General features: G+C 40.6%; 3 protein-coding genes across 7 annotated transcripts in view; all 3 read right to left on the bottom strand.

The window, feature by feature from the left end:
* The window catches only part of fnip1 (folliculin interacting protein 1), a 37,997-nt gene extending 35,822 nt beyond the window's left edge, over nucleotides 1-2,175 (bottom strand). For both annotated transcript variants that reach the window (XM_046409896.1, XM_046409898.1), the window contains exon 1: nucleotides 1,960-2,175. In XM_046409896.1, coding sequence (XP_046265852.1) covers nucleotides 1,960-2,051 — 92 coding nt within the window. In that variant the 5' untranslated portion in view covers nucleotides 2,052-2,175. The remainder of the gene's footprint in view (nucleotides 1-1,959) is intronic.
* Nucleotides 2,176-2,491: 316 nt separating this feature from the next.
* On the bottom strand, nucleotides 2,492-6,236 carry LOC124070219. The gene is made up of 8 exons (XM_046409904.1): nucleotides 5,834-6,236; nucleotides 5,433-5,527; nucleotides 4,789-5,131; nucleotides 4,579-4,713; nucleotides 4,084-4,123; nucleotides 3,926-3,981; nucleotides 3,701-3,732; nucleotides 2,492-3,590 (listed from the first exon to the last, which is right to left on the bottom strand). Exons 1-8 carry the CDS (start codon nucleotides 5,922-5,924, stop codon nucleotides 3,156-3,158), a joined length of 1,227 nt encoding a protein of 408 aa, XP_046265860.1. The 5' UTR covers nucleotides 5,925-6,236; the 3' UTR covers nucleotides 2,492-3,155.
* A 2,774-nt stretch (nucleotides 6,237-9,010) lies between these two features.
* The window catches only part of acsl6 (acyl-CoA synthetase long chain family member 6), a 34,158-nt gene continuing 16,858 nt past the window's right edge, over nucleotides 9,011-26,310 (bottom strand). For all 4 annotated transcript variants that reach the window (XM_046409903.1, XM_046409900.1, XM_046409902.1 and 1 more), the window contains exons 5-21: nucleotides 25,726-25,827; nucleotides 25,267-25,366; nucleotides 24,706-24,884; nucleotides 23,284-23,316; nucleotides 22,228-22,279; nucleotides 19,424-19,497; nucleotides 19,087-19,164; nucleotides 15,019-15,153; nucleotides 14,498-14,632; nucleotides 14,324-14,419; nucleotides 13,244-13,316; nucleotides 10,691-10,779; nucleotides 10,120-10,236; nucleotides 9,896-10,039; nucleotides 9,684-9,785; nucleotides 9,513-9,584; nucleotides 9,011-9,321 (exon numbers count right to left, since the gene is read on the bottom strand). In XM_046409903.1, the coding sequence (XP_046265859.1) occupies nucleotides 9,181-9,321; nucleotides 9,513-9,584; nucleotides 9,684-9,785; nucleotides 9,896-10,039; nucleotides 10,120-10,236; nucleotides 10,691-10,779; nucleotides 13,244-13,316; nucleotides 14,324-14,419; nucleotides 14,498-14,632; nucleotides 15,019-15,153; nucleotides 19,087-19,164; nucleotides 19,424-19,497; nucleotides 22,228-22,279; nucleotides 23,284-23,316; nucleotides 24,706-24,884; nucleotides 25,267-25,366; nucleotides 25,726-25,827 (1,722 nt within the window). In that variant the 3' untranslated portion in view covers nucleotides 9,011-9,180. The remainder of the gene's footprint in view (nucleotides 9,322-9,512; nucleotides 9,585-9,683; nucleotides 9,786-9,895; nucleotides 10,040-10,119; nucleotides 10,237-10,690; nucleotides 10,780-13,243; nucleotides 13,317-14,323; nucleotides 14,420-14,497; nucleotides 14,633-15,018; nucleotides 15,154-19,086; nucleotides 19,165-19,423; nucleotides 19,498-22,227; nucleotides 22,280-23,283; nucleotides 23,317-24,705; nucleotides 24,885-25,266; nucleotides 25,367-25,725; nucleotides 25,828-26,310) is intronic.

Here is a 26,310-nt window from a genome sequence, read left to right as displayed (position 1 = left end):
TTTCTCTCACCCAGTATCACTTACAACCTAAATGATGTATTCTAGCATATTCTTGCTACCACCAAAGTGTCCTCTCCATCCATCGCTCCTTCTCCTTGTCTTTGTCTTGTCACAGTTCTGGCCTCTCCAGAGCAATTAATGCCTGATGAATGGGGAACTCATGCCAGAGGTATGAAGAGCACAGCTGACCACTGAGTTAACAGAAACGCCTGCTGTCTGTCTGTTTGCCCTAGGATTGATGCCAGCCAGCCACGCACACACACACAAACAAGCAAGGAGGAGGCAGGGCACCTTTATGGCCATGGAACGTGCGTTGGCACACATTAGGGCCAAAGTGCAAGTAACACCACGAGGAGGTGAGCTTTCTGGTCCACTGATAAATATATCCGCCACGGGTGACCAGCACAGAGAAACATTTTCCAATGCAAGTGTATTTAAAACTAAAAACAGCACTTTCCCCTTGGTGGCAGACCTGACCCTGACCCAGAACGCGGGTAGGAACATACACAGGGAAACTGCATATGAACTCAGGGAGAATAGAGTATCCTACTGACCAGCTCATTGATGCATTACTGAGTCAGGCTGAATTCTGCCTTAGCATATTTAACAGCAAGCACTTAGTAAGATTACATGACATAATTTACCTGCATGGACGTCCTGGATGTTCTGTAAGCTTAGACAATTCTTCACATCATCTACCCTCATTACAGTTAGTCCATTAGAAAACCAGCAGCATCTGCCACGGATGCAAAATATCGTGACAAATTGGGCAAGGGCTGCTTTGCAAGTCAGATCACAATTTTGCTCAATGCGACTACGTGCCGCATTGTGTTCAAATGAGAGCTTTAAGGATAAAAATTAACGTTTAATATGTATGTTTTGCACGCTTGTTCGCCTGCTTTCGTGGATGTGAAACATACTCAACCAGTGCACCGCTCGGTGTGCTGTCATCGTCTTGCATCCCTGATGTAAACTAGATACAGTGTGCCATGGTATTTGTGTAGTTTACACAAGTTCCGGGGTTCCAAGCTATTTTCAGGACATACTGTATTTCGTTTATGCTGGTCATCATCGGTGTGAAACGCACGTGTGATGCCATTTACTTAAAAGCTACAAACATCCTTATCAGCCGCGTCATAAACAAGCGATTATATTGATTTTAAACATGGTGCATCCCCAGACTATAGTCCGTCTACGGAAGCTGATCCCCGGTGTGGCGCGGATCTGTCTGTCATCAGTGACCGACTGAAGAGATCACATGTGCTTCCAACGCAGAGCACATTGTGTCCTCTTCTTCTGTGTGACGGAACTGGCGATGAGTACAGTAACGAAGCCAGCTGTACTTTGCCCCCAAGTTATCGGTGCTATAGCTCAAGATAACCGGCAAAAGAGTGTGACTGTACCGCCACGGCTCGTTTGTTGTTTTCTTGCAACCACGCAGGCTTAGCTACTGTTACCACAGAAACACAAAGGGGGACACACGAGGGAGACAAAGGAGAAAGCAGGACACTGCTTCAGCAACTTCTCGGTTAGCTCTTTGTGAAACACTGCAGGAAGCGGGAAAGCGTTGCGTCTGTGATCAACTTTTTATCACTTTATTATCAACAGCGCACGAGTTAACGAGCGAAAAGTGGTGGCTAACGAAGTGAGCCGAGTCCCAACAGGAGACAGCGCGTGCAGCAGCCGCGCTACCGTCTCATAGCTAGCGTTAGCATATTAGCTAACAGGCACAACACGTACCCCACGTCTGCCTGCACGCTGCTACACCAGTTTCATGTTATTATTGTTTTTAAATACTACACAGCGTTGATCTGGAAAGTACTTGCGAGTTCAAAACACACGCAACTCTGTCATGCTTCCAGACGCCATAGCGCAAGTCATAAATAACGCTGGGCTACACACGTAAAACGTTACACACAAACCAGAAGCACACGCACACACACACACACAAATAGATACCTGAAAGCTGGGTCCTCTTTGCTACATCTCGGGGGCGGCGAAGAAAATGCATTTCTCTTGTTGAAAAGTTTCTGGAAAAGAGTCGGAGGCATTTTGTACCAAAATAAAGTCGGTACAGAAGGTCTCTTTTTCTTTTCAAATCCAAGAGCAAATCTTGATCGTTGTAACTGTCTCCATGGGTGTCACAGTCATATGACAGGCATTAGTCACGGGAGCTGCTTGGTAACCCACTACATTTTTCTGATTGGCTGATAGGACGTTGCTGCTATTATAAAATACCTGATTGGCTGGTATTTTTGGCCCGGTACCACGTGGTCAGTGGATTCGCTGTGTTGATGTTTTGTCGGGAGTCGTGACAGCATGAAAATTATTCACTGAAATCATACAAGCGCTAACTGCTAAGCTGCTCGCCAGACAAGGTCGGTGATCACTGAAAAACACATTTGAGGAAGCAGTTAAGTGCAAAAGCCAGAACTGGGCTGACAAACACAGAAGGGTATTCAATAAGAACGAATTATTTATATATTTAATGTAGCTTTATTTATTTTGGAATTTTATTTTCTGACGATCAAAAAAAAAATGTGTAAAATTTGCAGACAGAAGTGACTCAAAGACATATAGGAAAAACACGAAAAGACACCTAAAATAAACTTACATCTTGACTTTACATTTAGCTTACGTTAGGCATTTATATTAATTTCTTACGGCACTACGACAAAAAAAGGACATTAAAATACGTAAAGAAATAACACAATGCAACACGATGTTTCACATATAAAACCGAAAAATAATCACAGGATCAGGAGAAGAGGAAAGATTACTATTTAAGAAAATACAGGTCTGACATCTAGTGGTCATTTTGCACCAAACACCTGTTTTTTGTGCAAAAACAGTGCATGGAAATGTGCCTTTCCACAAAAATATGTATTCAATAAGTGTCAGGCTGAGAGGTCATTTAAGTTAAAAGGCTGCTTACACCATGTTTGCACAGTTTGGGGTCTGTAGGCACTGGCATACATAGCACAATGTGACAAACTTTTGAATTATTCTCTTTAAAATGCACTAAATATATATTTTCATTTTACATTCGAGATATTTAGACAATTAGTCTCATACGCTTGTGTCGCACTGAGTTTCGAAGAACACACAGACTGCTCCTTTAAGGGATATTTCACACCCAGACCATCTTTGATCCATTATGAGAGTAACCCCACGTCTTTGAACACAGTATTTTGTCTTGAGGACAGAAGAGTCTCTGTGTTGGCAGCCGTGAGAGGAAATAAAGGAGCGCCTCTGAGTTTGGCACACCTTTCCCTCATCCTCTGAAAGAACGCATCCCTGTCGCCGTCGCTGGTGAAGTCAAAGAACTTGGCTTTCTGCGGGTTGCCGTTGACAGACTTTTTCAACCTCACCGTCAGCGGTGATGCCTCTTTAGGACTGACTTCACCTGCTCTGGACGTGTCTGCGTTAAGCTTCATCTGCTCGGCCAGGCTGGACGTCTGGACTGGCTCACCGGCATCGTGAATGGTTGATTTGGCAGCTGGGGTGTGTTTTGCTTCGCAGGTCTCGACAGTCATGGGGCTTTTGAACCATACCTTCTTCTTGCACAGAATTGGCCTTCTGTTTGTGAGCTGAGGGAGTAAAAATACATTTGGCCATGATCACCATACCTCTAATGTTTTATTTGAGCAAAGATAAAACTGTCGACATCATATTTTAGATAGCTGGGTGACTTTCTTACTTTTGGTGTGGTTTTCAGCTTGAAGGTTTTGTCTACAGATTGAGGATTAAAAAACACAAAATTACTGATTATGAATAACCTTAATTGTAAAGAATATGTGCTTAATGCAATACATACCACACTAAAAATGATCTTAACTCTTTTTTAAAAAAAACATTAAAAGAGATTATTGTTTAGTTGGCTCATTAGGGGATTATGCAAACATCTAGATTACTGAGTCCTCACCTGATTTAGATGAGTCATTGCATGTTTTGGTCTCAGTTTCAGCTCCCCTGTGTTGGCTTCAAAGAAAAAAGTACAACGACTGAACCAGTTCTGGTCGTGTATGATTGTGAGCATATTTGATTCCCTTTGAGGGTCCAATTTGTGCACAACAAACTCACTTGAGCTCACAGTTGTTTTCAGCAAGAATACTCGAGGCGTCTGCAAACAGAGATTTAGTGGAAAATTGTATTATATTCATTATTTTTTCTGCTATCAGAGTACATTTTCTTTCCGAAACACAAGCTTTTACGAATTGTAAAAGCATAACAGCATCATGAAACTGAAAACACACTGCAAATAACAGTGTGCACTTTTCAACACCTAAAATATAATTTCATGTATTTCTCAGAACTCACCAGAAGCTACAATTTATCAACTGCAAATATGTTTCAAATTGTAATCAAAAAGGCCAAGACAATTGATGCGCTTGTATGATCATTATATCTAATTTCTTTTTTTATTAATGTGCTTAAAACTTGAATCCCATTTCTTAGGTTACCTTGAAATTATGTTAACGTCAAATAATTACTGAGTGCAGTTAAAAACAAATTCCCCACGCAGTGAAACTGTACCGACCACACTTCTTCAAGACATCTAGTTTTCCGCACTGTTACCAATGATGGTAGAAAGGTTGGGGAGGTGATGCATGTGGATGCTCTCGGCGTGGCTCGCATCCAGCAAGGTGGAGTTTTTTACGTGAAGATGGAGAGCCGGCAGCTCTTCGTGAACGGTGAAAGTCGGCGTTTCCACTGGAAAGAGAACAGATTTGTGTTTTTAAAAAAAGGATATACAGGATATACAAAAATGTACACACACACACACACCGTAGTTCTCTTTTCTGAAGATCTCCGGAGAGGGAAGGCTGCTGCTGCTGGAGTAACACTCTTCTTCCTCCTCATCATCATCATCAAAAGAGCTGAAAGTTGTATCTGACTCCATGCAGGGAGAGCTGATGCTTTCCAAAGTCGCTGCTCTGCAGTTTGCTGCTTGCACTTCACCACCTTTAAAAGCCCCTGCGTCGGGAGTGTGGCCTGCTGGTGACGCTTGGTGGCCAGATACTCCATCAGCTGCTGCGGCGGGCCAAACAGCTTTTCCTCTGGGTTTCTCAGCAAGTGCAGGGCTGCTCGAGCGTAACGCAGATCTGCAGCGGACGGGCGTGACGCCAGCCTGTGAAGCATGGACATGAAAAATGAGAAGAAAGTTTCAAAAACAAAAAGTTCGAGGAACCTTGGCAAACAGGCTGGAATGAAAACCCCAGAAGGACGAGACCCACATACAACAGAGCGATAAAGCAGCTGCGGTAAAATGTCTCAGAGTGTTCAAAACGCTTTAATTCTCATACACATTACACTTCATATTTTATCTGACATCCCTATAATAGGAAAGTGCTTTATGAATGTCAGTATACGATATGAAGAGAACAGGTATCCATACATCTAAATACATATTTACTAATCAGAATACCCACCAATACTGGTTTGGTTGGTCTGCCATTAATCTCCCTCCCATCAGGTTCTTCTGGAAGCGTTTCATAATGCTTGTTGGGCAGAAATCTCTTGAAGTCTGAAAAGTTTCGAGAAGGGCTGTAAAGGGGACAGCAGCTACATGCAGCTGAACGGGACAGTAAAAGGCTACATCACAGTGGGTTTAACGTCTACAGATCTCCAGCTGTTAAAAACCAAAACAATGCTGGGAAAGTGATGCTGATCATTTGATTTCACAATTAAATTCATGTAAAGTGCAAGTTAGTATAAAAGCTCAGAGAAATAAGAGTTAAGGTGCATATCATAGGCGCACCACCGCACCTCTTATAAAGTACCTCACTTCCAATGTGCTAAAGGTGATTTGTGTGTAGGTGTGTGTTCTTACTGCCTCGTCTGCTCAGTGCTGTTTTCACGGGTGTATCTCGCTTGTTAGGTAATCCGCTGTCTCGTCTTGCTCGACGCTTGAACCGGCTCATTTCCGATTCATTAAACTGACATCCGAGTTACGTTAATTTTTTAAAAACGTCCCAACGTTAAAAGAAGCGTCCTTATCACACCGAGCTAAATGTGTCATATTGACACAGTTCCCTCTGTGTTCCTTAGCAACTGAGCACACCTGCCCTCAATCTACCAATCAACTGCTGATGACGATATAAATCCGTATAAAAGACAATACTTCCTCCTGTAAATTTTTTTAAAATTAATTTCAAAGATTTAAGGACCTTTAAAGTAAACCACCAGGGGTACCACGTCAGGCTTGGTGATGTTGGACAGCTGTCCTGAACGTAGACTCTTTTAAGTGCTCACTGCCCTCTAGTGGTCGCGGAGAGTAATTAGTAAAACAACATTGAAAGGTTAAATGTCAATTTTAAAAATTAAGCACACATTAAATTATAACAAACGACCATATTAACGTAGTAACTTTAAATACTCGTTTTAGAAACAAAACTGTTAGCTTTCTCATGTGCAGTGTTGGAAAGTATATTTACTCCAGCACTGTGGCTTCCTTTGAGGTACTTTGAAATGAGTATTTCCATTTTATGCTACTATATACTTCTGGTCCACTACTTTTCAGAAGGAAATATTGCACTTTTTACTCCATTGCTCTTTATCTGATGGCTTGAGTTAGCAGTTACTTGTCAGATCAAAAATTAAATTAAGCTAAAGACATGACAATTCAACTAAACGTATTTAAAAAAATGTATTTTTGCCATGTTTCATATGTTTACAAGTTATTTCCCATTTAGACTTCTCAGATGAATTCCTTTTTTTAAATAATTGGCTTAGGCTTAACTTTTATTTGACCAATCAAAAAAATAAATAAATATTCAAGTCATATATAAAGTCATAAATTTAAAAATGCACACATTTCTGTTGCAGAACTCATCTTTGATTCTGACCCACTCATCATCTCCTGGTCAGACTTTAGTTGTCACTCATTGACCACCAGGTTTGGAAGCACTGGACTAAATATCATAACTGTATATAAAGTACTTAAAATTAGTTCGTATTACTTCTGTACTTTTAAGGATTACTTCTTAAGGATTTTTACAAGTAATTAAGTATTTTTACATAATGGCACTGGTATTTCTACCTTAACAAATGATGATGAGGAGTATTTTTTTTCCAGAAAACAGTTTTTTTTATACCACTGTCAGGTGAGATGCTAGTAAAAATAAAAATCAAACATGCATGCAAATAGCAGAACAAGACACCAGTTTAAAATCATTCCAGAATATCTTTTATTTCATTGCCCATGTCCTATTCCCCACCCTCCCTCACTCCTATTTCTGCACTCAATCATTGCAAGGATATGGTGCTGATTCCATTTTACAGCAGGATAGATAAATAAATAAGTACAATTCATCTTACTACACGCAAAAAGAGAGAAAAAATCCATTCAAACCATTGATTTAATAAATATGCTTACTTCTAGCTGTCCTCATGTATGTACATCCACATTGTTTATGCTTTGGGACGGTAATCAACTTAAAAAGCCTATACAATATTTCTACGTGTAACCCTCCAAAAAACGTGTCTCTCTTGTTTGAAGTTTGATAGTTATTCTGTTTTCCTTCAGTGAGTGGAATTCATTTGCTTTGCCATACTTACAAAGCCTTGTAATAGCAGTAGTGGCTGTGAGCAGCTGCATACAACCTGCTATTAATGGCCACAAAGAAATACTTTTCAAGTCAAATGCTAATGGTCCCAGCATTGCAGGGCAAACTGCATGCATTGCCCTGAGCCCTGGTTTTGTATTATTTCTTCTTTTTTTTGTCATTTTCCTGACATACTCCTTGTGCAAAGATGGGTGTAAAGGAAGATGCGATTGAACCGGGCGCAGAGTGCGAACCTTGAGCATGCATGCTAATATGCTGATCACAGCCACGTGGAGATGACCTGATGAATCAGCGAATACATGACAGGAACTGTGATTTGGATGTGGCTCAAACATTCAAATGCCCCACATGGAGCAGTGTGGACAGCAATGACTTTTAAGACAGAAGCTGCTACTCTCCCTACCTTATTATTTTAATTTAGGCCTCAAGCAGGGCCTTCTTGGTTTTGGTCTTACTGCTTAATGTCTGTACTGAACATAAGTTTAATTCTCATTGCGTCAGATGAGAGGAGATTTATCAAGCCCTGCTAAGGGATGTCAGCAGCTTGTTCAATCCAATGAAAATCTCTTGTTTTCCACTGAGCATAAAGTCCATTTCTGTCCCACCAGGTGTCAGAGTTATCACAGATGTAGACATTTCCTTGATCTACACTATACACAAAGAAGTCACGCTTGGTTTTGTACAACTGTGGATTTCAGGTTGTATTTGGCTGGTAGGATTAAACTGATGGAGGAGAGGAAGAGAAGCAGATTGACAGGAAGGAGGAACGGATTGCTCATCGTAGAAGTGCTGATGGATTTCTCGTGCTGGGGACAGAGCATTTGGTGGTTTGTTTGGGTGGACAGCAGGTAGCAACGTATGGAAGATTTAAAATGTCGAAATTGAAACAAACAAAACAAAGAAATATTGTGAATTATGGCCATTGTTATGCGCATTTCTCTTTCTCTTTTCTGTATGCATTTAGTGTTACTTAAATTTTGCCGCTTAATCAAATTGTTTTTCATTGTGACATGTATTTTCATTTAAAATCACAAAACACATCACAAAAAAAAAAGTGTATTGAATTTCAAAGTTGCCCAGCTGGGGGCAACCTCATCCTGTAATTTTTCTTCTCTCTTAGTTGTGTTTCCAGAAGAAAAGTGACAGTGACAGCTGACTGTGAGTAGTAGTAAGTAACATTAAGCACTTAGCACATTCATTCAGCCCATCAGTTTTAGCCACCCACTGTGCGGCCATTTCTTAGCATTATCTTATCCACCGCGACAACTCCAAGCAAGCATCGACACTTAACGAGAACTGGGCCACAAAGATCCCACTGTGCGTTTTGTTTTTAGTCCATAAAACGGATCAAGTCAATCACAAATGTGACTGAATGCGCGCTACGCTTTCATGTAATTATGACATAATAACTGCATACATAAAAATTCACACAACAATGTGTATTTCACTTTGTTCTTTGCTTTGTTTTTAATTTAGGCATTTTAAATAGTCTACAGTAGGACCAGGTTTGGCTTTGCTCTCCCATAGAAGGTTAAGCCTCAGGTGTCACATCCTTATCCCACTGCAGATCACTAATCAAAGTAGATCGATGGAAAATGAGGTCTGCAGGCCTTCACATGGAGATGCTGCTGTAGAGCTTGTCAATCTTCTCCTTGAAGAACTCTTTGAGCTCCGGCCTCTTAGCCTTTAGTGTTGGCGTTAGGAGGCCGTTTTCAATGGAAAACATCTCGTTGTGGATGTAGATGTTCTTCACCTTGAAAAGGGAAATGGAAAAGAATAGAAGAGATGTTCGTGAGAGTCTCCCTCAAGTGAATGCAAGTTTCTTTGGTTATATTACTTTACTTACAGTAGCTTTAAGACCAAGGATGTTTTAGACGCTTTCTAAATATAAGATAAAGATTGGCTGTTTTGGCCTCTACCCTAACCATATAACTGTCTACCTACCTGCTCAAAGGAGTGGAGACCACTGGCCTTGCCCAGACGCACCAAATCTTCAAGGATTGCCTTCTTTAATTCCTGTTGACAAAAAAAGAAAGTCATCCTCTGTGCAATTCTTCAGTTCTCTCAGTATGTTATTGACAGCATTTTGAAGCGTTTCAGCCGTGCGCCACCGACCGTGTTTTTACAGAGGTCCTTGTAAGTGCCTAATATGCCTTTCTTCTTGGCCCATTCAGGCATGACCTCAGGGTCAGGGACCACAATTCCCACCAAACATGACTGGAAAGAGCAAATAGAAACATGAGAGGAAAAAAAATTAAAAGACTGTGTTACTAATTCTGCTTAAAATGAGCACCAACGTAGACAGCTAACTGTGTTAATATTCTTACCTGCAGACTATCTCCATGAACATAGAGCTGCGCCACAGGTTGACTCCTGATGTAGATGTTCTCAATCTTCTCAGGGGAGATGTACTCGCCTTGTGCCAACTTGAAGATGTGCTTCTTCCTGTCAATGATCTTCAGCGTGCCGTTCTGCAAGAGAGCAGAGGTTGATTAATATACTTACTTATTATGCATAATAATGGAGCCTGATGTGAGATGTATGTACATACAGGTAGCCATTTGCCGATGTCTCCGGTGTGAAGCCAGCCGTCTGCGTCCAACGTCTCGGCCGTCCTCTCCGGGTCTTTGAGGTAGCCCTTAAACACGTTTGGTCCCTTCACACAGACCTTGATGGGAGATTACAGGTGGAAAGGGGTGGAGGTCAGAGGTTTAACAAACACACTGTATCTCCTGCATAGACACCAACACAGGTTTTTAAAAGTCTGAAAAACATAACACTTTTTTATTTGTATAAAAACTGTATGTTCTTCTAGATTCAGTGCCATTAAATGCACAGTGAAACTTTTATTTCTCATATCTTGCATGTCAGCCCTTAGCTAAAAACTTTTCTACTCTAGCAAACATTTTTGAATAAATATCTTGCCATATTAGGACAATTGGTCCAGACCTGCTCTAAAGTGTCATGAGACAAGTGTGTCGGGATTTGGCGCCATATAAATAAACTGAATTGAAATTCAAGTCAAAGCATCATTGCAACACGAGCTTACAGTTAGCCCTCTGATGTATGTGGATACTGTGTACATGTACACATGTGTACATACTGTACATAAAGCTGCTTACCTCTCCCTCTCCCTTAGAGGCAAAGTAGTTCTTCTCAGGAACGTCCACCAGTTTGATGAGGTTACATGGCAGCGGGGCTCCGACGTGACCTATTTAAGGTCCAAGACAAGCAAAGAAAAAAAAAAAAAGAAAATTGAAAATGAAAACTTTTCTTTATTTTTTGGGTCTTGAAACTTGAAACGTCAACCTGCACTGCAGCCTTTGTCAACTATAATATTTCTCATAAACTTACAAACATCTCATGGAATATCAGAGCTGAGCAGCAGGGGGTGATGATAGACTGCAGTTTAGTCTTTGGGTTACTGTCCTTGCTGCAAGCTGTACCACAGACTGAGGCCCACACTGTACACTTGCCGTACTGTGATTTTTAGTGAATGTGCAAAAATGCAATGTGTGTGGCACAATTTCTCTCTCAGTGTTTGTTTTTCCTCACCTTTATTCTAAAAAAAAAGGATGGACATGAGCAGATGAAAGCATGGAAGAGTCAAGGCAGCTGATTGCATTTAGCCCCATTAGTGTGATTTTGAGAATGTTTTAAAGTCAGTAATTCTACTTTTAATTACTGTATGTCAAAGTGTTTGAAGTTACATGTATGACAAAGCACACATGAATCCTGTTCACTGTCTGCTGAGTATATGCAGTACATGAAGAGAGTTTTATGGCATTTTAAAATGATCACTTCTTCCTTTCACGCTAACAGATTATTACTGCAGTGTATTTTCTTCTGTTCTAGTAAAATAGCAGTAAATGGGCAATATTTGAACTTATCAGTTTCTGGCATGTAAAGTTTATAAATGATTGACGTTTTTTTACTGTTTGAGAGTGTAAAATAAACTCAACTATGTGTACAAGAGGAAAAAAATAATAATAATAATAAATAAATAAAATAAATAATAAATATAATAATAAAAACTACACTGCCTCACACATTAATTATATTCCATATTAACACTTATGTGTGATATTTTAGGATGAGAATCATTGAAACTCTGCATAAACAATACAGCTGAGATTTTTTTCTAAAGCTGTTGATGCTTTTTCTGCAAGGTCACACAGTGCCATTACTCATGGAAAGTAAAAGTCAATACAATGTAATGGACAACAAACAACAAACATTAAAAATGACTCAAAGAAATTCTTTCCCCTGTTAAGTTGTGTCCGAGTTTTACAGCTTATTTTTGACTTTCAGGAATACTAAAATCCTGAGTGATCACCCTGATCGCCATCTTCCGCTCTGGGATTAAGTGGATTCACTCCGTGAATTTAACAACAGATCAAAGTGCTCATTGTGGCTTACCAGCTCATTACTATTATATACAAGTACATGTTAAAGCTTCGTCAACACAGAGGACACTAATGTAAGTGAACAGATGATGGCATGTTCACCGAGCTCCCAGAGCAGGTGCTGAGATCTCTAGGGATTTTCCGTCATTTCATTTTACATATTTTTTTTTTTTTTTTTGTATTAGTGTTTTCAGGCAGTTACGCACACTCAACAAAAACAAAATGCACTTGTGTTTTAGGCTAAAACTGCACAACTTTTTGCCAACCAATGATGGAAACTCCAAAAAAAATCTTGTATTTCTAAATTAATTTGGATTCTTTAGTCTTTAAAATTAATAGGTTTTGTGTCGTCAGTCATTTTAACGCTGAACTTGGCAGAAGAAAAAAATATGAAGTTACCTTCTCCTATTTCATGTGAACATTTTCAAAGGTGGTACTTAAGTATATGCAATCACACTTGAAAATGCTTTTCTTAATTGTGAAAATATGTCTGTGAATTATCTGTACGTTTCTCTATGTTTAATCTGTAGCATGTATGTGTATTTTTATACTAATTTCTCTAACAAAGGTGACTGGTTCACTTTGGTTCAACTCTTAAAAAATCTATTTTTTGATGAATGTCTTCTGAGAGAGGGACACTTCACACTAAATCAGACAGACAGTCATAATATGTCTATATAAATGCATCAAGGTCATTTGAAAAATGACCACCGATGCCAAGAGGTTTAATACAACAATGCGAAGCGTTAAAGAGTAAACACAGGCAGTCATGGCAGCTACTTGTTTTTCAAACCAGTCTGTTGATGTTGGCAGTCATCTAAGGAGGGATTATGAGTGTTATTACTGTGGCTTAATAGCTCTTTCTCGTCGATCAGTTTTATCCTATCAGGCCACTCCTTTTTCCCCCCAGCAATCTACAGGACATGACAGCTTCCTTCTCCTCACTCTCATCCTGCTTTATTTTTTTCCCCATTTTTCCACCGAATGTGAGCAAAGCTCATAAGACCTGAGTGTCTGAGCGGCCGTGTCGTTACCTGAATGTCTGTGAACCAGTGCAGAGTGCCAGTTTTTGACTTTGACCTCAATGTAGCACAATTCTAGCGTGAGAACCTGTTATTCCTTAAGGCCATGACTCCAACACACGCCTCAACTTTTAGACCTTTGAGCTGAGTCTCCACTTAAGTAAACAAGTTCAGAGAGCAGGGATAGAGATAGAGATAAGAACATGCCTCTCTTTACCAGGCTTGTTACATAAATGCGTACGCTCACCTGGGGTCCAGTCTCCAGGTGTGGTGAAAGTGCAGCCAGCTGTGCACTCTGTCTGGCCGTATGCCTCATAAACCTGCAAATGGACACACACACACACACACACAGTGTTGAGAAAAAAAAAAGTGCACCCTCATACTGTATGGTTTAGAGCAGACCTGGGCATGTTACGGCCCACGGGCCACATACAGCCCTTTGGGCATCCCAGTCTGCCCGCAGTATATCAGTCATTAAAGGAAATGAACAAGTATTTATGGCATGCATGCAATACAGCGTTTTTATTATTTACGTGTGGACGCACGTATCTGCGTCTGTCAGCATTAATTAATAGAGGCATGTGTATCTGCACATGTTCCTATATTTGTGAGGACCAGTTTGAGTTTTGAACCTCGAGACTGAGGACATTCTGTGTGATCCCCAGTTCATAAAGGCGCTGTTTGATGGTTCAGACTTAGTTTTATGGTTAAACCTGCCAAAACAAACTTTTGTTGGCCAAAAGGGCAGCAAAAACAAGCTGAGAACACTGACATATCATCAACTTCAAACTTGTTAATAAACAGTTGTTTATTTACATATCTAGCACTTACAGAGCAACATTACGAGTCATTTGTCAGCTAGATTTTTGGCCATTTGATGAATGTAAGTCCAATATGGACTCTATTTTAGCTCTATTTTTGGTCTCTACCAACTCCTGAGGAAAATAGCTGACGTTTTAACTGCTAAATGCTCCGCTGCGTTCACCAGCTGGTTGCTAACTGTGTCAGTCTGCCATTTGGTACTTAGCCAGGGCACAGAAAAAAAAAAGAGTGGTGAGAGTCAACCTAAACAGTGAAGCTAAACAATGAGCTGAAACTCACTGTAAAGCTCCATAAAGTCGAGGGGAGCTGCAGATTGAGCTGATAATTTTCTGTAGGTTCATCATTATGAGTGAGGCCTTTTACACTGTCACACTGTTTTCACAGTCTAGGTTTAGGTTAAGGACCTGGTGAAGGTTTGGGTTAGGTATGGAGCTGTGATGTTTGAGATTAGGGTAGTCACAAGAATAGAAGCACAAGTGTGAGTGTGTTTGTGTGTGTATGTGACCTGGCATCCCAGAGCTGCTCTGAGGAATCCCAGGACACTGGGCGAGGTAGGAGCTGCTCCTGTTATAATCATCCTCAACCTTCCTCCCAGGCTGGCCTGTTCAGAGAGGAAGCCCATTATTAACACAGAGAAATAAGAGAAAATAACAGCCCTGGAAGGGGAAACAGCCTTTACCTGAATCTTACTGAAGAAGATTTTGTCCCAGATGCTGTCACTGCGAATGATCCCACTGCTGACTTCTGCACCTTTTCTCTTAGCAGCAAAGTTGAGCAACCAGCGCTTAAGCGGGGTATTAGCCTGGCTGAAGATCTGCAAGGATGACAAAGATTTTTCTTAGGAAGCAGGTAATGTCACAATGTGTAAGAACAAAAGTTAGTTTTCTTCTTTCCCACATCGTTCTCCATTACAAATATCATGTGCTTTTAATTGCACAACATGCCTCTCTGATGAAACCACACTTGGAATGTCTTAAACATATTTGTAAGCAATAGTTCAATCTATCTGTAAACCACAGCTACACCACTCATGACATACAATGGCAGACCAAATTCGATTTTCAAACTACAAATCCCAGGGTAGGTGTCAGTTTTCACAACCGATTTCATTTAGATTGACAAACCAAGCTTAACTGCTCCAGCAGTGCCAGCAGCACAAGCAGTTTCTTTAAAAGTCTTTCCTTCATCTGTTCATCTCACCTTGTCGTACATGCGGTTGAGCAGTCGAGGCACCACGGGGAAAATGGTCGGCCGCAGGGCCTTCATGTCATCTGGGAGGAGGCGGATATCGCCCTGGTAGAACCCGATTCGCCCTCCATGGCAGTACACCACAGACTGCAGAGACAGACACACATGTAGTGAACCTAACACTACTGGCTACCTGGTATCTTTTACAGACGAAATCCCACCACTGACAGACAAGATAATCCTTTATCAGTCCGGCACTGGGGAAATTATTGGGGGTTAAACCACTGGAGTTTTTCTATAAAACTCAGGTGAAAGATTTCCATGGAGGTATACCTTATTTATAATGCACTTTTCAAAACAAAAATTCAAAGTGCACTGGGGACAAAATGAAAATAAAAAAGGAATCCTTTATATTTTTAAAACTGTCTACATAACCAGGTAGATTTCAAGTGGCTGCAGCCCCATTAGTACCACACTCTGCCTGGGACACACTGGAGAACAGATACGCCACAAACAGCTAAATTACTGACTCACGAGTAAGAGCTTTTGTTTTGGCCAGTCATGCGAAATCTACCAGTCATCGTAGTCATTAAAGGTTATGGTTCTTGTTCCCACACTCTCAAATCTTGCACCACTGAACAGAAATGGGAACTGCATCAGAAAATGCTACATCCGTGTTGTTTTTATCAGTTATGCGAATGGTCCTTCAGTACGAACTACTAATTCTATTTTACTGTATTATTGACAAAGAATTCAGATTCAGTGGTTCAGTGGTTCGAGAAAAATCTGAGAGGTCACGAGACGACAAATGGGGGAGTAAAGTTTGTTTTCTTGTGAAATACTGGATAATTTTGAAAATTGCTCCAAGGTGCCCCATTTGCTTTTACCAACACATTTTTATGTTAAGTCTTAATCTTAACTGGATCCGTCAGCCATCAGATAAATAGCGGGGTTAAAACAAGTAGGATGAAGTGGAAATTGAAAAAACAAAAACAAAGCTGTACTTGAGTAAATGTACACTGCTACTTTCCACCACTAGTTTCTATTTTTGATAACTTTTCAATAACAAGAGTAATAATTAACCCGGATGGTAGACACCTTTGGGTCTTTGAAGTCAACTGCATTGAACAGAGTTGAGCCTACTGATTGTGTTGCAACAAGGCAGGCTACTGTATATGTGGAGGCACTTACACACTTGAGAGGTGACTGCAGCACTCACTTACGGGACCGACTCATGCCAGCAGCAAAAGAAGTGACTCATTTTTCAGTAATGATTTACTCAGAAGAATCACTGAAACTTCTTTACTGTTACTATGTATTTCAATCTCAGGAATCTGCACCCACCAGGGTGAGGAATAAAATGGGTGGTGCTGCCGACTACGTTTTGTCAATCCTGACTCAAATCAAGAACCGGCAGATCAGCAAAACAATAAAACTGACGTGCACTTAGCAAATGTGGGGGGGAATCTTCTGCAAAATGATAAGTGCAACACAAAAGACATCTGAGAAGAGAATTTGTGTATGTTCAGCTGTGCCAGTTCACAAATCATTTGCAGCTTGTGACACTTCCACACACAGCGGATTAACTCATCACAGATCCTTTTTTTGTCAAGTGGCTGTTAAAGAATACACCCTGACCCTCTTCCTGTTTCTGAAGTCGTCTGAGGACACAGAGTCACACGAGGTCTGCCTTTTTTTTTTGTTTTCTTTGCCTCTGTGAGGCATCGCTGGTATTATCCCCTCAGACCTCAACTCCAAAGGTCAAAACAAGTCATTTCAAGTGCTTGAATTTACATATGTTTTTTGCTAAAACCAAAATTGTATACATTTTTTAACTTGACGTTAGTAAATGGACTATGTTCTGCTGGCGGCAGGTGCGTTTCCTGCAGCTGCGTCATTGTTGCGTGCGCCACCTGTCTCGAGAAAGCGCAGCTGTCTCGTGCATAAGGGACTGGAGGCAAAAGATGCAAGTTATCGCCGCTTAAAGCAAGCAAGAAAGCTAGCATTATGAGAACCTTCATCAGCTTGGCCTGGAAAATGTCAATTCAAGGACTCACGGCTCACAAAAGACATGTCCAATCACTGGCTTGTTTGTAACACGGCCAAGCTGAGAAGCGTTCACACGCTCTCTCTCTCTGTTTAAAACTGTTGTCTGTGAGCTTCTGTGAAGCCTGCTGGCTCTCATTGTGACAGTAATCATTCTACATCAGTGTCTCAAAGCACTGGGTCCTTGAATTTCAGGGACTTGGACCTGGAAAGTCTTTGAAAAGTCAATGAGTTTGTTTTTTTAAGTTGTTCTGTTGTGTGATTTGATGCGCTGTTTTCTTGGGGAAGTTAGGTGGTTTCCTGTGTCTGAGTCTCACACTGCCAGCAACACTGCTGCAGGCAGAGACCAGGCTGGTTTAACCTGATGCAACCAGACCGGTAGCACACATACACACATGGCACATGACACCCACACCCACACGCACGCACACATATATATATTCACTTCAATAAGCAAACACCCAGAGCTTTAGCTTGATAGAGTCTCAGTTAAAAACAACCTCCATTTACTGTGTGAGGTCTGGAGGGCAACAGCTCTGTTTGCCGTCAACATTTGGTCAGAGCTTCAATGAAAACCACTGGCATGTAGCTAAAACCTTACAGTGGATGAAAAACTGAAGCTAAAGAGCTCCAAGTATGTAAAGATTTACTTTGCGGCGAAGCATTTTAGTTTATATAAACTGTTCTGCTTGTGAAACATTAAACCCTGAATGTGAAGGAACAAAGTTTTCATTTGATTCAGTTGAATGGAGTGAAATGACAGTCACCCTAGGGCTAATAATGCATCTGGGTATGATGATAAAAACAAAACAAACAAGAAAAGCTGGAACAGGTGCCCTGTTGGGTCATGAACATCCGAGCTGATGTTTCCTGTGTGCTGTGTGATTGGGTATTGTTGCTGAAGAGTGGTTTTGACAGTTGACTAAGTACACACACACACACACACACACACACACACACGCACGCACACAGCAAGGGTCCCTTCAATGGTCTGATGTCACCTTTACCCATTATGTCCTTGTTTGATGTGGATTTCGCTGTAGGGTGCGTGTGCTTTTTTTTCCCTTGTACCTGAGGGGAACAATAGTTCTCATCAGGGTGTAAAGACATTTTGTCATCCCTCAGCAATTTTAGCTTTGGGTGGGATTTTCGGTGGTAAACGCTGTGGTCTGAGAGAACAAATTCAGCCATTATACTCTTAGCTACCTGATGCTGTGTAAAGGGTTATGCTGGTTTCTGCAATTGAAAAGACAGGGTGAAGGGAAACTTGGTTCCAGCTACAAAACCCCAATTGTTGGACTTGCAAACAACTTTTTTTTTTATACACTGTGTTTTTACAGAAGGGTCTGTGCAGACAAGAAAAAGTATCCATTTGGCTGCAGTGCTGTGGAAAGCATGGAAATACTGTGCTTTCTGACTAAAAATTCAGGTATTTTTTTATAGTTGAACAGTAGACTAAACAGAGACATAGTCGGGACAAATGTCTTATAACCTGTCAGTCCAAATGGTCTAACAAAAACTGAACTGCATGAATACACTTACATGTGCCAGCTTTGGATGCACAGCAAAAAGCCTACTGATGGGAGAAAGGCTGCCTGTGAAGACAACCGGTTTTATAGTAATTTAAAGTGATTTCCCTGCCTTAAGCTGTTGTCTCTCAATAACATCCTTTTCGTGTGCACGATTGAAGGTTCTCTCACATTTACTTTTACATGTGCAAGTGTTTGTGCTTGAGTATTCAAGGAAATGATGCAACATGCACACCAGTGGCTGTAAAAGGCATTCATCAGGTGTGGCATTCATCCTTAGAGCTGGGAACCCAAACTAAAGAGAAGGAGAAGAAAAGTGAGAGCTGAGATCCCTCTTTCCTCTTTTTATGGTCCCCACACTGTAAATTATCTCAAATTAATACCTCCTCCCCCGCAAAGGCATGCTGTACACACCCTTCCTCCCTGCGCCCACCATCCTCTTAACATCTTGAAACTCATAACTATGGCATTCCTATAGCCATATATCTCAGTCCAGTCCATTTACCTCAATGAGTCTCTCAAACATGTGAGCCAGTGGCAGGAAGGAGATGAGGCAATCATCTTGGTTGGGGAAAATGACTTTCTGCAGGACACAGAAAGAAGGAAACAATCAGACAACCTTAAAAAAATAACTTTCCAACACAGTGGCTTCATGAAAAACAGAAGTTTGCTGGGAAAAGACACAAATGCAGTAAAACTACACTGATGAATCACTTAGTAAAGTCAGATGTTTTCATGAAATCATTCAAATTATGATCCCCACGAAATGACGGGAGGATATCTGCGGGATTGCTAGGTAATATTTTCTTGGGAAAAGGGCAAAAGAAGAGCAGATCACTCACATCTGTCACTTTGAGGAAGCCTGAGAAATCTGCTACCACGTTCCCATGGGTGAGCATGACTCCTTTCGGGTTTCCTGTGCAAGCAGACAAAAGACAATAGATATACAATAGCCAAACTCCCCTCACCTGTCCAAGGATCACACAGTCATCCTTTGGGTCAACAAAAGGTTTTACAAGAAATTCCTCTGAATTCAACTCAAATGTAATGAATGTAATGTCTTGAAAATCTAGGAATGATTTGTCAGTGTGGGAGCTTGTCACTGATGAGACACTGCTGGCTACTGACTGATGGGAGTGTAGGGAGCAACATATATAAAATAATGTATCTCAGTAGTTAGTGAGTTTTCCATAGAGAGACTTGTGTGTTGTATACCTGTTGAAAAGACCACTTTTTACTTTTTTTTCACCCACAGTAAATCCAGTGATAAATTAAAATGTGCAAATATTTGTCTCTTTGTAACTTTGCCTCTAAAATCTACAGATACTTTAAGATAAGTTTTATTTGTCACACTTAAATTATCGCACAGTTTTCTGAAGCAGTGTGCCACTATTATTTAAATTGCAATTTAAAATGGCTTTTTCCCCAATGAAAACAACAACAACACTGAAATCATGGTCTCCTATTTCTTGCAAATTCCTATACCTGCTAAAATTAACATTTCTTCTCAGTTACTGTAATGTCATTCCTCCGTCCTGTCTACACACAGTGGTCTGTATGAAGCAAGGACTCTTAAATTAAGCGTTCCTCTTTCCAGATGTGTCATCTGACTCGCACTGTTTGCACTGAGTAATGTTTTAGGTTCAAACCTAAGGGATGTTGCAACGACGGCGGAGGGAATTCTCGAGAAATGAGAGACGATTGTGGAAATTTAACCCCATGTTGTCATGGCTGCACGTCTCTCTGTACAGCCAGCAGGTGGCAGCGTTTTGAACGGACTGAACAGAGCAGCTGCAGCTGGTGTCACTTTGTAAATTGACACCAGCTTGTCCTCACATGACTTTCCTTGCTAAGTTCAGAGGCTGCTGCTGCTGCTGTGGGATAGGACCTCCCAAAAACTCAGTGGCACCTCCCCACTCAGATGAATGTGCCGCCCTTTGGCATTTCAGCATATGCAAAACCTCTCGCTATTAGGTCACCCTGCAGCTGTGAAGAAACTGGGTTCATTTACGGTAAATACTCTCCTTGTCTCCCTGTGAGTATTGGATTGATGTTGAGGTCAAAAAATCAGCATAACGTCAGCAAATACAAAGATTCCCTGTTGTACATGGGAAAAAACATTGGAGCAGGCATCAGGCATAAGAAAATTAAAATGCATTACATGCATTAAGCATTAAGCAACGACCAACTTTGTTATATCAAAATAATAATCATCACCATTCCTTTTCTGCCAAAACCTTTTTTTGTTTTACAACAAAAGCCCGACACTTGAAAAAAATAATCATAGTACTAATTTATATAACGATCACTTTAAACTGCATGCTTGAACAGTGAGCCACTTGATTTTATCACTATTTTTGATTAAATGTTTCATCAATATCTTTGCCATGAGAGGTTGTGGGTGATCCTAGTTTGAGCTGGCACACTGGGGTCAACAGCTGAAAAGCAAAGAGCTTGTGATTGACGCTGCAGCTAACATATGTTTTATCAGTGATAATTTGGAACTTTGTTCATAATGAATGCATGTGGTTCAAATGACCACCAGCTGTCCTATCACAGGTTTGACCTGCAAAGGTATTTAGTTATGTTATGACTGGAATAGGTGTGTCGTCACCAGGTTGTCCTGTCCAACCTGTTAACTAACTTCTGCAAAACATGGAAAGCAAACATTCCCAGTGAGCCACTTCTAGAAACACAAAACTGTGAAGCCCCATGGCATTTATGTAACCATAGCTGCTGAATTTGTCTGTGTTTAACAGCACTTGCAGTAAGTCCTCTCATTTCTTTCAAGTCATGTGGCAAACCAGAAGGGCTGGGGCCCTACTACGCTGGCCCAATTCAAATACTTCTATGAAGGACATACTGTGTCCGCTGAGTCACATGAGGGTCAACAGCTGGAAAGCAAATGGCTTGTGAATGATGCTGCAGCCAACACACAGTTTCATCAGTGAACAGACTGATTAGTGTCAGACAGTTCGTAACTTTCTTCTTTATGAATGCATGTTGTTCATCTGAACAACAGCTGCCATTTCATAGCTTTATGACTGGCAAGGAGATCAGTGGCGATTGTTATTGTTATTACGTTATATTGTGACTGGAATGGGTGTGTCAGCTGCAGGTTGTCCTGTTGAACTTGTTGAACTCTGCAAAACATCTTTTGCTTAGACAGCTTTTTTTCTGTAAGTAAAAGTATGCTGTATTATCTCTTGCTGTACTCAGTTTAGTATCTCACCACTTTAATGTCCAGTTGTTTTTTTTTGTTATAATTGTCTTTTCAGGAACAGGTGTTGCTTGGTATGGTGCAGTATGAGAAATGATTTGCATGCACACTCATCATTATAGAGATTTAGAACCATTTAACAAAAGAATTTAAATTTGCACCTAAATTGTGCATTTTTAGATATCAAATCTAATTTTCTATTTTATCATGACTTGTCTTATCTTATTTCTCATTAAAATATAAACATGTGTGATTAGCTCTGCTGTTAACAAGCTGTAAAATAACAGGTATTCAAGCGCTAATAGTAACTTTTCCGGGAATTAAGAGAAAAGCCGACCGACTACATTTTTGCCTGCATCATCCACGAGTGACTTATGTGTGCATGCAGATAATGCTTATTACTCACACAATTTACACAATTATTACCTGTGGTCCCACTGGTAAAACAGACGATGGAAAGGTCATCTGGTAGTGGTGGCTGTGGAGAAATAATGGCATCAGTCAGACAATGGCTGAAAGGCTGACACGTAACATATCAAGAGATGAGCGTTTGCTTCTTCTGCCCCTCTCAACAGCAACCTGTACCATTATACGTCATATAGATGAAGGAAGGTTGAGAGAGTTTACATGGCTGTTTTTCTAGTCAGTGGCATCATGCCAGCAGTAGTACGTCCAGCCAACAGATGCACGTTGCCAAAATGCTGTCACCTTGAGCAATTAAAGTTATTCTCTCAGTGGTTTTCAAAAGAGTAAATGCCATCTTATCTGGCTGATACCCAGGATGAAGGGTGGGGCTGAACTGTCATTGTGCTTTAAGAGTAAATACCAAAAGGTTTGTCACATTAGGCTACAGATATGCAAAAAAAATGCAGGAAATGCAAAAGCATTCAGCAGCAGAGCAGGTTACTTTGCTAGAGTTATTTATATAGACTTAGACTTCACTTTATTGATCACTTTGGGATGACTCCCTCAGGGAAATTGAATTTCCAGCAGCTTATAAAAGTAGAAGCAGCACACAGGACAGTTTGCAAACAACAACAAATAGCAACTATTTACAAATAGGCATAATAATGAGATATACAAAGATAATAAGAAAGATAAGATATTTGTTTACTCATTCATAAGAGAGTATCACATACTGTTATGGTAACAGCCAAACAGGCTATTACATAGTTCAATTACATGTGCTGTTCATATTCATACCAAAGTGACTTCATTTTCAGTCAAATAGCAGGAAAATGCTACACCTATGCTAGCAGCTCTGTGAGGCTCCTGATGCTCACAACGACAATGCTAACATCCGGGAGGCTAATATTTACAGTGTTAGCATGCAAACATTTCCCGATAAGCATTGAGATATTTCAGTCCGGACTGAAGCAGTGGACCAACCAACAAACTGACAAAGTCAAAGCCAAACCGCTCACATTGCCAAATAAAAATCTTTCCCCTTGTGAAGTGGTGGAATTTTGAAATGGTACTTACTATAGGGTTTCTGTAGTGCTCTCTGCCCAGAGCCTGTCAGAAAAAAAACAAGATAGCACAGCATTAATCACCTTAAAATTATATTATTAGACATGGGTTTAGAGCCTTAAGAGTTCCATCAGTGCATTTCCTAAACCAAGGAGGTCAAACTAGGCCAGAGCATGTCTGTTTCACCATCTTGTTACCCAAGGCCAAACATTTGTGGTTCTATGCTGATGGAAAGCAAACACGCCCAGAAAATCATGTTTAGAAATATAACATTGTCAAGACCCTTGGGGTCTTCAGCAACATCATTCAGCAGCAAATTATGTAAAATAATAATAATAATTTGTGATTGTCAGTCAGTGTTCACCAGTTTACTTGCAGTAAGTCCTCATTTCTTTGAAATCACGTGGTAAATCACAAGGGTTGGGCATCTACCACGCTGACAAACTCGAAGCACTCCTATGAAGGCTGATCATCACACAAAAATGTGCAAATGTGAGTTCAGAATACTTTCCTGTAGTTGTCTTGGGTTTCTACAACTCAAAAGAATGCCTTTGCTGTGCTATAAAACCTTTGAGTATTTCTATTCAAACATGCCAAATGTTTTTCTCCTTTTCTCGCTCTTACGAAATATGCATGTATCTTAAATATGTCTTTGTGATAGATGATCTGCTGGACCAGTTTTACACACGTATCTGTTGTGATTGCGCTAATAAAGCAATAACAGTTGCGGGAATGCAAAGGGCAGTGAAATTACTGTAAATGCCTACTTCAGACAAACGTTATGCAATTTCTGATGTCTACGTGTGATTTATATTCACTTATTTTTTTTGTCTACATCCGTCCCATTCTGCAGAAAAGAGCAGATAACGATCTCATCTAAAATGCGCAACAAATGACTTATATTCTGATCGTGCGCTGATTAAATCAGCTTGTTTTGACTGACTCTTCTTGCTTGTGCATAGACGAGACTCAACTGTCAGCAGACTATAAAAAAGAATGATGTTGCAGCAGTCATCAGTGTAGTTAAAGGTGTTTCTGGGAGTTTTTCCGTAGTCGATGTGAGGGTCGAAGGGCAGAGGATGTAGCTGTGATGTCATGTAAAGCCCTTTGAGACAAACTGCTTGTAAAAATGGGCTATACAAATAAAGTTGTCTTGTCTTGTCTGGTAGCATTGTTAATGGACTGCTGTTACACTGCTGGTTAAATCAAGGATGTTGGAGTTAAACACAGTCTTCAGCATGAAACTGGGATGGAAAAGAGGTCAAAGTATCATGCTTGTAATTACATTAAATATTTGTTAAGTGTATGTCTGCTTATACTGGTGTTGACAACCATCAGTATAAGTTATTCATAATATATATATTGAATTACTTGCACTGAATCAACAGAAGATTCTTTGTAGCTTTTGGTGATTTTATTTCCATCCGATCATACCTCGACTTCCTGCATGGCCTGCACATGGACGCCACAGCCCTTGCCGCGCTCCACGAGGGCAATGTCAAAGGCATCCATCAGGATGATTCTTCGCAGGCCCGGAGTCTCCAACCGCTCCACATTACCCAGAAGCACCTGAGCTTTGTCGACTTTGTCACAGATGACTGTGGAGATGTCAGCTGAAATAACACAAGCACACAAGAGCACAGACACACACTCCTGTGTGATTATCAGCAGAATAAGAAACAAAACGGAACAAAACAAAACAAATTGATCAAATTTCTAGTTTTTTTGGATTTTGAGATTTTTTTCAAAATCTTGGGTGACCTATTTCTGATTATGTTTGGTTCAGTTAGTAGATTTGAGGCTTACCACCCACTTCATTATTCAGCTGAAGGATTCTTGATTTATTTCTCAACGAACAGAGGGTTACACATCATGTTTACATCTCAAACTCAAGATTCAGCAGGGTGTGTGTGTGTGTGTGTGTGGCTGCCACTTGTTTTTGTTTGTGATGTGTGACACATTACACACAGACAAACAAACAGAGTGTCCTCTTACCAGTGTTAATGATGAACCGTATGGCATCTGGACCCAGTGTGTCATAAAGGGGAACGACAACCATGGAGTAGGTGTAGCAAGCCAGCTCTGAGATGATCCACTAAAATCACACACACACACACAAGACAGGGGTCAAACACACACTTCTCCTACTATATTTATGTTGCATTTTTACTTGCCAATATCATTTTAAGCCAGCACATTTCAACACAGAAAAGTTTTGTCTATAAAACGGAGACAGGATCCCCATGCTTACACAATCGTGTACAGTTTTAAACGTATGTGTGCATGTGCGCGTGTGTGCATTTACATCAGTGGGCTGCATCTATTAAATGGTTTACATGCATCTTGTCAGAGTCATTGTGTGTGACAGAGTGAAGCGGAATGGATGTGAAGAGCACACAGACAAAGCCCAAGAGGAAGCGTGAATAGTTAAGGGACAGAGCGAGTGAGATTCACCTCCGGCCTGTTCTGGGCGAACACTCCAATGAACTGGTTTGGGTTGGGCTGGCAGCCCTGGTGCAAAAGACCTGAACCCAGATGCTCAGCTCGTGCCGTCACCTGCAGAGTGGGACAGCAGCTGATTGGACCAGGAGGAACAAAACAAAACAAATGCTACACTAGTAACCCAGGATTAGATATTACTTCTACTATTACTTCTATTACTACTCAACATGAACAATACATTTTCTTTCACTTCTTTCTGCCTTTCATTGTCTTGGGAAACAGGTACAGAAGGGAGCTTGTTAGTGTTTGTGTCTTGGCTTACTGAGTCTGATGCCATTCATCTGAAAAAAGACTTTAGCTTGGAAAAAATTTGTGTTTGTGTTGAGGATAGCGTGTTTATTTTCTGCCATAAATGAGCTATGAATCACAATAACAATCAAAGGTCATCTGCTCAACTTTAAATAAGTTTGAAAACATCTAAGGCTTTCATCTCTGGAGAAATGCATGACTTTTCTATTTTGTAAATTGCTGAATTGCCAAAATCTTATTTTTCAAGTGGCTGCGATTGTGAAAGACATGAGAAAGACAAGAGGAATT

Source organism: Scatophagus argus, chromosome 14 (assembly GCF_020382885.2).
Source record: "Scatophagus argus isolate fScaArg1 chromosome 14, fScaArg1.pri, whole genome shotgun sequence".
Lineage (NCBI taxonomy): Eukaryota > Metazoa > Chordata > Actinopteri > Scatophagidae > Scatophagus > Scatophagus argus.
The sequence above is the reverse complement of the archived record's forward strand: the minus strand, read 5'-3'. Positions and strand labels throughout refer to the sequence as shown.